The sequence below is a fragment of the Podarcis pityusensis genome (genome assembly GCF_964106645.2).
Source record: "Podarcis pityusensis genome assembly, chromosome: 1".
In the NCBI taxonomy this organism is placed as follows: Eukaryota; Metazoa; Chordata; class Lepidosauria; order Squamata; family Lacertidae; genus Podarcis; species Podarcis pityusensis.
The window spans coordinates 137,088,984-137,101,017 of record NC_138028.1 but is presented as its reverse complement, the minus strand read 5'-3'; the positions used below and the strand labels follow the sequence as shown (position 1 = coordinate 137,101,017).

General features: G+C 43.4%; 1 protein-coding gene across 6 annotated transcripts in view; it reads right to left on the bottom strand.

The window, feature by feature from the left end:
• IKZF2 (IKAROS family zinc finger 2) overlaps positions 1-4,340 on the bottom strand; it is a 121,581-nt gene extending 117,241 nt beyond the window's left edge. For 2 of the 6 annotated variants that reach the window (XM_081017715.1, XM_081017717.1), the window contains exons 1-3: positions 2,752-2,944; positions 1,220-1,268; positions 587-691 (exon numbers count right to left, since the gene is read on the bottom strand). In XM_081017715.1, the coding sequence (XP_080873841.1) occupies positions 587-691; positions 1,220-1,268; positions 2,752-2,754 (157 nt within the window). In that variant the 5' untranslated portion in view covers positions 2,755-2,944. The other 4 variants (XM_081017712.1, XM_081017716.1, XM_081017713.1 and 1 more) reach the window with 3 other exon arrangements.
• Between the last annotated feature and the right edge of the window lie 7,694 nt (positions 4,341-12,034).

The following is a 12,034-nucleotide window of genomic DNA, read 5'->3' as shown; positions in this document are numbered from 1 at the left end:
TGGGCACTGCTGTTTACCCCTCAGAGAATTACAATTCCCAGCAGCTCTTAATAAACTACAGTGCCCAGAATTCTTTGAGGGCAGAGGGAAATGTGCTTCCAATGTGCTTTAAAGGCATAGTGTGTATGAAGCAAGAGTCGAAGTTAAAAAGTTTAAAGTGGTTCAACAATTAGAAAGCTATTACAAATAATACCAATTCAGAGGCAGTGAGAGGAAGACAGAACAGCCACAGAGAATAGGGTTGGGGGTTTGTCAAGCCTTCAGTCATTCAGCTCACTGAATATAGCTTTAGAATATTCTTGGCTCTTTGTCTTCATTTTGCCTTTGCTTTGGAATCATGCCTAAATACTGTTTCGATCACAAAAGAAACTAGCAAAGCCTCGGTTTTTCCTACCTGGTTCAGAAAAGTACTAGCCCCCCCCCCCCCCCGGATAACTGAGACTGGCAATCAAGCTCAGATTTAGACAAGACATTAGCATGAACTACAACAAATCTGTCCTGTCCTCTCTTCTTGCATTTGCAAACTACGTAGATCGAACAAGATTGATAAACCTGCTAGGCAAAAGTTGTATGAAAGGTGACTTACTGCTTGTCATGTGACTTGGTGAGGTATGCTGCCCATTGGGTGTGCTTGAGGTGAGGTCAATTGCCATATTGGAGTGATCCCTTTCGGGCGAAAGTTCATTGTCACCTATTCCATAGAAGAAAACCTTCTATCAGCTTCACAGAGGAAAATTGACATTTGTGTTCAAGTAAGAACATGTGCTTGCGAAGGGGAGGGGAGATTATATTTGAAAGCTCAGTTTCCAGCATGATTAGATTCTTCCACAGCTTAGGAAGGGTCATTTTCTGCGGCAAAATATATTAGCTGCTGCTCTGGGACAGATATCACTCTGTACGCACACCCCTTTTCATGTCATACTCAGTTACTTGACTTTGCATAGTATGTATAATTTTAAAAGCAGAATATGTCATCCCGCAGGGAAGCATTAAAAAACATATGGAGTACAAACATGAAAAAGTTACAGTCCACCCTGTTTCCCTTCAATGCACAGATCCAAAGCATATATGCAGTTACACTGAAGTGCCCAATACTGTATTTAGTATTAAGAGTCACTCAACCCATGCTGTCTTAAAACAATGAATTCAATAAGAAGACAAAGAACATTGTGGCCCCTAAGCAGCAAAAGGCATGAAAGAAAATAAAAGCAATACTTACATGGCATGTATCCATCAGTAGCCTCTGCTTCCATAGTCAAAGTGCAGTGCTGCAAGGCAAAAAGTACACTGTCAAAGTTGCCCTCGCTCTGTCAGTTATTAAACATCTGGGCTCCTAAGCCATTTGCCCATTTTCTTCTGCTGCTGCTGTTATCAATTTAATCAGTGTTTGAGCAGCACAAGTGTCTCTGCCTAGGATCTTCCTGCAGGCATCCAAGTGTTGAGGCAGGTAGAAAACTTTAAATGCCAGAAACAACCCTGTGCAGAAGAAAGTGGGAGGGAAACAGACACACACCTGAATCACCGTTTCCCTGTTGTTACTAAAGAAGTCCTATTTGTGTCGGGTGTATTTCAACGAAGATGCCAATGCTTTATCAGTAAACAGCCTCCTATTCTTCAGTCCACAGTGTACTTGCTAGTAAGTCTGACTGAACTCAGGGGGCTTAACTGCCAAGTGAGAACTTTGGGATACTGAGCTGAACGTCTTGGGGATGCCGGCACCGCAAGGTTTCCTGCTCCGCAGTTGTTCCGTGGTGTCCTCGGCTTCAGAACAAGTAGGTGAGTCCATACTTTTTAAAAGCAGAGTTGCAGCAACTATTTTACCCAGGGTCCAGTTCATTCTAACTTACCTATTTCTAGCCAACCCTGGAGCCCCTTCCAAAATACTTTCAGACCACATGCTCTATACTGTAGTAATCTCAAAAAGTTTCTTGAAGCACTTTACTAGCAGAGAACAAGCTATTACTTTCCAGAAACCTAAGTCACTGTATTAGATGACTCCCACTAGCTCAAGACTTGATTAAAAATAAAATGAAATGAAAAGGTTGGTCATCATCACCATATCATTTTAAGAGGAAACTTTAAAATGAAGGGGTGTGTGGAAATAATGGCAAAAGAAGAGTTTCAATTTTTCCTCTCAGTCCCCAGCTCCCTTTTGCCTTTAGTTTCAAAACTCTTGCTACACCAAGCAGTTAAATTATTCACAATGAGCCATTTCTGTATTGATCGCCAAGTATATTTAGACCCAGCTCCTGGAATTTCTCCATTACTTACTGGAAAACAGGCAGCTTCATTTCTTGTCTCCTAAACCACTTCCCTTCACCTCATCCCCCTCTTTTTAAAAAAATAAATAAATAAGATATACACTTTTCTCTGCCTTCTTCCCCCACTCTGCAAACTGCAGATCAAATTCCTAAGACACTCAGTATACATAACGCTTACATTTCAACAGGCGAAGCTGCCATCCAACTGATGCTTGCCTACATGGCTTTAATAATAATGATAATAAATATAACACACGAGCTCAGAAGAGCCGTGACCTCCTGCCTCTTCAAAATTACCTTATCTTCCCTTTCCTGCAGGTAACACACTCGGTAACAAGGGGGGGGGGGGAGTTGTCTGAAAACAACAAGCTTTTGGTGGGGTGGTGAGATACTATCCCAGGCAATGAGATGGGAAGAAAGGAAAGGAAATATACAGGGTGGGGGAGGAGAGAGAGAAAAAGTTCTATGATTAAAATAAAAGTTTGTTCACCATTTCTGGCTTCTGGTGGCAGCTTCTAACCCCTCCTCCCTGCCAAGAGCGAAGAGAGAGGGGATTATGGTGCACTGGAGGTATAGGCAAGATGGGGAAGCGTTTTGAAATAATCCAGCCCCTTCTCCTCCTCCTCTTCTTCTTCTTCCCCCTCCCTCTCGCCTCCCCGCCTCCAGAGTTCAAGGGAAGAGGAAGAAAACTTACAGGTAGGTCACATTCAGAGCAAATGGATCGGTGGGGAAACAAAGCACAAGGCAGGAGAAAGGAGCGTCTCTCTCTCTCCCTCTCTGTCCTCCCCACCCACCTTTTTTCCTCCCCCTTCCCCAGGATGGTCTTGTTGGAATGGCACGTACTTTCAGGAAAGATGAAGAACAAAAAGGAGAGAGAGAGAGGTCAGCCAAAGCGACAAGCAATGCGATTAACTAGACGAGAGAAAACTTGATCCACCGGTTCCTTAAGAATCGGGGGGGGGGGGAATCTTGGGGGGAAAGAAAGGGGGTGCCTGGAAGGCGTGGATCAGGGAGTTTTAAAAGGGAAAGGGAACCAAGCAGCAAGAAACCAAGGCCAGCTTCACAAGAGCTGTTTTTTGGCCCTGGGCGAAATAAAGAGATCTTAATTTCATCTCTCTCTCTCTCTCTGTGCTCCTTCCCGAGTCCATAGCAGAACCTGTCAAAGTAATTTAAGCCCTGCGTTTTCAAATGCAATGTGTGCCATGCCATAAAAACCCTGCGTTTGCGTTCAGAGAAATCTTTGATCGTGGGTTTCCTTGCATGCATCTTGCATGGGAGACTGTTGCAAACTGCAACGGTGACAAGCCCCTGTCAGTTTCAAAGAATGAGGGCGTGGGGGGGGGGGGGAAAGGACTGACTAATCAATTGAGCACCCAAGAAAGCAGATTCCTTGCTTTAAAAAAAACAAAACCCTGACTTATGCTTTAATAGATATTGCCTTTTTGGTCTCTTGAATCGCTCGATCTACACTGAAGAAGAATGTTTTGAAAAATCATCATCATACAGTCCTCTTCGCCTTCCTGCACCATTATAAATATTTGCGGGGGGGGGAGCGGGTAAAAACAGCAACAAGTCATTTGACTCCCGGGGCTCCGGAGATGCTCCATTATTACGCGTTGCTCTGACAGACCTTCCTCCCCTTTCCGGCCCGCTCCCCCTCGCCTTTGCCAAACACAGACACACACAAACACACACAAGATGCACAGAAGACAGAGGTCGCGTTTTGCACACAGATTTTGCAGAGCTGCTCTTGCCCCCCCCCCTTCCAACCAAAATAAGCACCCCCAGCAAAGGTTTACCTCAGCAGCAGAGCATGTTGCAAATCAGTTCCATCACCCTTGTTTGTTTGTTTTGTTAATGAGCTTCTTTAAGCCCCCCTTCCCCCCTCCCTCCTTTTCTTTCCTTTTCTTTTCTCCTCTCCTCCTGCGCGTAACGCTCGTATGTTTGCGCGCCGCAGTTGGTTATGGAAACTAAGGCAGTGGATCTGTAGCTAAGGGTAATCCTGCATGGTGTTTTTTTTTTACTTCCTCCATCTTCAGAGAGCAGGGTTAGCCTGGGACAGCTGGTCAAACCCCGAGAAACCGATCCCGGGAGCTCCGGCGCGCACAGGCGCAGCACACATCCTCCCGGCGCACATCTCTGGCCAGGCGCCGGCGAGGGAGGAGGCGCGGAGAGCGCGAGGTCTGGCGGGCGCGTCGCCGGGAGCCGCTCCGCGGAGCCGCTCAGCAGACTCGGCAATCGATTGCAGGACAAGGGCTCGGCTGCTGCTGCTCCCGCCGTGCGCGCCGCCCGCGCCTCGGCCCGGCTGCTGCCTCTCCGGCACCCCGAGGTGCCGGGCAGATCACTGAGCCTCCTTGGCCCGGCGCGCCGGGAAGAGAGCGGCCTCCATCTCGCTCCCTCGCTCGCTCTTCTTTTTCCCCACCCTCCCTCCCGGAGGAAAGCAAGAGCAGCGCCGGGATAAAAGTTGGTGGGTGTTTTGCTTCCTTCCTGCTTAGCAGGGCTACGGAGACAGGTGCCTCCTATTTCTGAGCAAGGTCCCCCCCCCCCTCCAATTGATTCTAGGCAGTAAACAAAGAAAGAAACAAGCAAATTGCGTGCGTATTCGTTGGTTGTGTGTGTGTTGCATGGAAAACCCAGCAAAGTCCTTGGGCTTTTTAAAAGCTTGAAAGCATCTCATGATGGGGGGGGGTATTTTTATTTTTTTATTTTATTCATTTATATCCCACCTTTTCCTCCAAGGAGTTCAAGTTGGTATACATAGTTTTTCAACTCCTCATTTAATCCCCACAACAACCCTGAGAGGTAGGTTGGGCTGAAAGGCGGTGACTGGCAAGGTAGCCCAGTGAGTTTCACAGCAGAGCAGGGATTCAAGCCCTGGTCTCCCAGCTTCCTAGTCCAGCGCTCCAACCACTGCACTACGCTGCTCAATCTCAGAGGCACCCTCCTTTTAGTACTTCTGCTGTTCAAGTGGTAACTGGCAATAAAAATGGGGAAAATGGGTGCATTTGTAGTTGCTGTGCATCAGTCGTCAGAGCGTATCTCCTCAGAAATCAGCCCCTTTGTGTTAAATTGGGCTTACTCCTGGGGAAATGTGCATAGGATTTCAGCAGCTGCCTTTGCTGGGAAACAGGAATTCTCATTAGGCCTAAAACATTTAATTGAGTATATTGGTTAGATTAATCAATTTTAATTTGTTAGATTAATTTGGCCTCCAGTTCTTTATTGAAAAATACTATTAATCCAAGTATTTTTAAAAATTGCAGAGGGCAAGCACCAGTTTTAAAAAGCTTTCTTCCATTTATCTTACTTAGGAGATTATGCCTCTTCTTATTTATTATTATTCATTACAATTATATCCTGTTTACAAGTCCTTCCAAGGCAGCTGACAAGAAACATTAAAGTGAATTTTTAAAAATACACAATCAACAGTACACTAGAGAGGGTTGAACTATGACCTGGGAGACCAGGATTCAAATCGCCGCTCTGCCAGGACGCTCACTGTGTGCTCCTGGGTCAGTCAGTGCCTCAGCCTAACTTAGCAGAGTAAGGAGAAGATCCATGTGTAGGAGCAACATCTTCTAAGTTTGTATGTCCTATGACATGTAAATCATTTTAAAACAAATTATGTTACTTCAGATTATGTTACTTCAGAACTATTGATCCCCCAACTCAGGATTTGGATCAGCTAAGATAACTGTAATTGGGTGGTAAAGGTACCCCTGACCATTAGGTCCAGTCACGGACGACTCTGGGGTTGCAGTGCTCATCTCGCTTTATTGGCCAAGGGAGCCGGCGTTTGTCCGGGTCATGTGGCCAGCATGACTGAGCTGCTTCTGGCCAACCAGAGCAGAGCACGGAAATGCTGTTTACCTTCCCACGGGAGCGGTACCTATTTATCTACTTGCACTTTGACGTGCTTTCGAACTGCTAGGTGGGCAGGAGCAGGGATCGAGCAACGGGAACTCACCCCATCGCAGGGATTCGAACCACCGACCTTCTGATTGGCAAGTCCTAGGCTCTGTGGTTTAACCCACAGTGCCACCTGCATTTTGTGATAGGCCATCACAAAACTTGCCTTGGACACAGGTCTAGAAAAAGAAAACTGTAGAGGCCTTCCTCGCAGGACTGATGCCAAAGCTACAATCCTAAATATTCTTATTTGGAAGGATGTCCTTCTGAAGTCAAGGGGACTTACTTTAAATTAAGTATAATTAGGCTCAGGATGCAAACGAGATGAGTAAATTAATGCAACTACTTAGAATATTTGAAATGAGATAGAATATGAATATAAATACATAAAAGACGCACACATACAGTGCTTTTTAAAGCCGAAATGCTCTCAGAAATTGTTCTAGAAATTCTCATTTGTGAACATCAGTGTCAAATATTATCCAGGTATTTTCTGAGTGCTCTCTTGTTTATTAAACTTTTGACGTGCAAGTATACCTCATTTCAATATTTGATAGTTGAGTGTTGATACTTGGCAGTATTTGATTGCTGACATGCAACAACATTAAATATTTGACATTAATGGTGGATCATACATCATCATGGCTTTCAGGCTTTCTATCATCACATAGCACTTTCTCCACAGACGTGTCTGTCAAGGAACACCTATGCATTTTTTGAATGCTGCTCTATGTTCTTTTGTTTTTGTTTTTCTAAAAAAAACTGTCTGCAAGTAGGAAACCAGTGAGGAAGGTACTAATTGTGCTAGAACCTTTCAACTCTCACCTGAAACTGGCACCATCCACTTCAATACTTTATAACATATTCTGCCACATATGTAGATCTGGCCTTAACTGGGTCAAGGTGTTGCCTGAAGCTCATAGGAAGCCCATAGAGTGGTGCGGGTGGTTTCTCCACACAAGTTGCACAGCTGAAGTTCCATAAAAAAGCAACTACTGTATACCAAAAAGAATTATTGTGAAAATAAGAAATACTTAAGGGGGCACCAAAGTTTGTCTTCATTTGGGGTGCCATATTACTACCCCTGGTCACATCATCCCTAAACTGTTGGCCATGCTGGATGAAGTTGATGGAAGCTGAAGTTCAATAGCATTTGGATTACATTACAGGCTCTCTCCCCTGCTCTAAACTTCCTCCAGTCCACCTTCTGCAGCCGTTTGGGTGCTGAAACAGGGCTGGATGCATTCCCACAGTGGCTGCACTTTATTCTCTGTACTAGACAATGTAAAACTATATAGGCCTTAATAATCTGTACATTAATCTCTGCCACCCCCACATTATATACTCCTTATAAAGTATTCCATTTTTATGTTTATATGCAGCAGTATCAATAAAAATACCTATAAAGACAATAATGAGCCTCCTTAATATTTGCTGAGCCTGTCTTATTAATTTTTAAGTTGATGCTATACAATGCAATAATTGTTTTCTATTACTATAAATCATTATTTTCATTGAAACCGTTGGCAGTTTGGAAATGTATGTATTTAATTTAGATAGACAGATATACAGAGAGAGACGCTAGTATCGAAAGGTTATTTTTATCTTTCCATTCACCACATTTTTGTCTTAAGAGAGAAGAAAGTTTCCTATAATTGTATGGGAATTTCCCACAGCATGCAAGAGAATGAGGAAGCCCTGGTACGTACAGAGTTCTCTGCACATGATCAGTCAATATGAGCAGACTGTTTGAAAAGTTACCGGTAATCATCAAAAATCCACTTATTGCAGGGTATTCCGCTTAACTGCAAAAAAGTGCTGCATTTTAATAAAACGTGTTGTTAATTTTTACACTTCACAATGACCAGGAGCCAAGTTTTCCTGGACAAATAATAAAGGTTGTGTTGATATTGTGTTGCGTTTGATTTTTGCAATAATGGATATTCTTATTTTTAATCGGCCATGAGGGACAAGAGTCTCAGGAGCACACACAGTCAGCCGCATGAATCCAAGTGCCTTGTCCACGTCCACACCAACCAAAATTCATCCAAAAACCAGTACTAGACTCTATATACCTCTTGAGATTATGCTGTAAGAGCAGAATCAAGGTACCTGTGGGTGCAAGTGATGTTATTCTCAAAATGTCCCAGAAGGACACCGTTGGTTCAACCTCCTCCTTAAGGCCAGACTTTAAAAGGCCCCATATACCTGAAAAGCTCCACCGGATGACACAGCGAAGAGACCACGGAAACAGCAACTGTCATTGAGAAGGCTCAATAATGACCACTCACTAGTTTTCCTCAACTTGTGTTCAAGCCATTTCTCAGCTCCTTTCATTGCCCTCAGCTCTGGTTAATAAATAAATAAATTATTAAATAGCTATTAAAAATACTGAACCACAACCTTTTAAATCTGCATTTTAATTTTCATAGTGAGGCATTGGGTTCATTTAGTGTGACACTAGATGGAGGAGTGGTTCATATCTTTTGTTATGAGCTTGCATATTAAACTTGCTCTTAATACTTCATAGATTATAAGGCTGGAAAAGTTCTGTCATCACCAGGCCTTAAAAAACTTCTGGAGAAAACCACTCACCTCTAGTACAATGGAAGTATTTAAGGCTGTACTGTACTGCCTGTATGATAGTCTGAGTTTAGTCTGTTTAGGTTTGCCAAAGTTTGTTCTATATACAGTGGTACCTCAGGTTACATACGCTTCAGGTTACAGACTCCGCTAACCCAGAAATAGTGCTTCAGGTTAAGAACTTTGCTTCAGGATGAGAACAGAAATTGTGCTCCGGCGGCGCAGCAGCAGCAGGAGGCCCCATTAGCTAAAGTGGTGCTTCAGGTTAAGAACAGTTTCAGGTTAAGTACGGACCTCCGGAACGAATTAAGTACTTAACCCGAGGTACCACTGTAATAGGAAGAAAGTTTGCAACAGTGTGGCTAGAAAACTTGGAATTCAGTCAATGAACCGTCTTGTCACTTGGTATAACTATTGGAGCTGTAAGCATTGAAGCGGATCCCACCGCTACCACCAAAATGTGGCAAACCCCCCTCCATAGACCCTCCATACACTATAACCACCATGGATTATTTTATGGTTTTTGCATGATGTAAAACTTTGGAACTTGGAGACTCTGGGAAGGTGAACAAATAAGGATTTATTTTGCAGAACTAAGTTGGTATAACAAAATGATTTGTCAGGAGATAAAGTTCTTTTAGGAAACAGTTAACTAATAATTATACGGAAACTTGTGGATGTTACAGGCTTCTAAGAAGGTAGTAAACATGCAGCTTTTGTTTAAACTTCAGTTGCTTATTTAGTTATTACTCTTCAGTTAGATCAGAAGTTCCCAAACCTATTTGGCCTACGGCCCCTTAAAAAAAAAATTACTCATAGCCCCCGTGGGCTGGGTGGACTAGGCCCCAGGATTAAAAGCCCATGGGGAGGACTGGAGCGAAGCCTGCCGGCTCAGTCTGATCTGCCAAATAGGCAGGCAAGCTGCAATCCACTTCCTGGGTGAAGCCAAAAAGGGTTTTCCCAAGCCCAGGAAACCCCTCGCCTCCAGCCGGATCCAGGAGAGGCATTGTCGCCGTCCTGGCAGTAAGCGTTATTAAACAACAGGTGAAACATGCATGGATATTTTTTTCAAAATTTTCTTCTCTCTTTATGCTTCTACTGCCCCCCTATTTTTTCCATCAGAAAACCACAGGAAAGAAAGTAAATCAGTTTTTGTTTTCCCCAAATCAACATTAAAGGTACCTAAGACAAAAAAACAAAAACTGCTGGACCCATTTGTCTGAAATTTGGCAGGTTTCCTACCTAGTTCTACCTCTTTCACGTATACTATTTTAATAGGTTAAAAAGATTACCTGTAAGTGAATACTTTAGCCACCCCAAAACTGTGAAAGCCACTACAACTCTCCTTCTGAAATGTGGCAGGAAAAGAGCTACCGTGGCTTAAATTTTCATTCTTTTCTTCCGAAAAAGAAAAAAAGAAAAAAGTATTGGTTGCCTTTCGGGGGGGGGGGGAGGGAGATGAAAGGTGGCCAACACAAAGAACTCTGGATCTATTTGTCTGTAATTTGGCAGGCTCTATTCACTTATGGAGGGACGTGGGTGGCGCTGTGGGTTAAACCACAGAGCCTAGGACTTGCCGATCAGAAGGTCAGCGGTTTGAATCCCCACGACGGGATGAGCTCCCGTTGTTCGGTCCCTGCTCCTGCCAACCTAGCAGTTCAAAAGCACGTCAAAGTGCAAGTAGATAAATAGGTACTGCTCCAGCGGGAAGGTAAATGGCGTTTCCGTGTGCTGCTCTGGTTCACCAGAAGCAGCTTAGTCATGCTGGCCACATGACCCAGAAGCTGTACGGCGGCTCCCTCGGCCAATAAAGCGAGATGAGCGCTGCAACCCCAGAGTCGGCCACGACTGGACTTAATGGTCAGGGGTCCCTTTAACTTTATTCACTCATGAGGGGCTACTATGTCTGCAAACATCAGCCAATCCTGTCTAAAAATTAGTTTTAAAAAAAACATAAACATTTCTATATTTTTTCCTGTATTGAATGGGTGAAAGAAGCATGGAGTGGAGCAGGAGCAAATCCTTAGGACCTTTGTTCACAAGGCATGCAGTTGTGTTTAAAGAAGCCAGGTTGGAGGCTGGTTTCCCTGCAGAAGTTGTCCTCACTCAGGGCACCCTGTTACCAAAGTCTGCCCCTGAAAGAAGTCTTGGCAACAACTCTTTGTAAAGAAAATCACTTTCTGTAGGGAGCAGAATGAAATGTGGATGATTAACACCTTCCCCTGTTTTGGCCCTGCAGATGGCACCCAGTTCAAGTAAGCCCGAAGGCGGCATGAGCTGCTGGTAGTTAACTGGCATAAGAATATTCACAATGTGGTCCTCTTTATTCTGATTGTTAGTCTTTTTCAGATTTACCATTTGAAAGTGAAAGCAATTTACATGATTTGTGTTTTCTCTACTTTCTCATATCCATTGCTGATATTTGGTTTACAACAATGCTTTTGTCCATGGAATTGCACATATTTGCTACTAAGGAAGTAAAGTAATGCTAAGATTAAAAAGTAATCTGGATTTTTTTTAGTTCTTAGTGGGACAGTGTTAGTCTATGATAGATTTATAGAATCATAGAATCATAGAGTTGGAAGAGACCACAAGGGCCATCGAGTCCAACCCCCTGCCAAGCAGGAAACACCATCAGAGCACTCCTGACATACGGTTGTCAAGCCTCTGCTTAAAGACCTCCAAAGAAGGAGACTCCACCACACTCCTTGGCAGCAAATTCCACTGTCGAACAGCTCTTACTGTCAGGAAGTTCTTCCTAATGTTTAGGTGGAATCTTCTTTCTTGTAGTTTGGATCCATTGCTTAAATAAATTTCAGATATTGCAGCTATATCAGAATTATCATTAGAATTTCACTGTGGAGGTTAAAATTCTCAATTTGCAAAAGGTTTTCAACTAGAGACATATCCTTTACAGCTGTTTGCACTTTCTGAATGTAAGTGGCTATCATATCTGATCCAGACACACCGTCTTCTCCTGTTGCATGGTAACAATATTACTGAAATCACATTAGGCAACATGGTATGCGCTGCCGATGGCTACCCACCATGTATTGATTTTGGTATTTTAAAGCTTAGCTATGATTCTCAACATATAAAAAACCCTCTTGTCGTAGAGCGTTTCTGCTATAAATTGCTTTTATGTTAAAAAATAAGATTCACTCTGTAACAATGTTCTGGGATTTCCAAGACCTATCTTACACAATCATGAAATTATTATTAGAATACAAATGTTCCAAGCATGATATCCAATCACCCATTGTTTTATTTTATTTTATTTT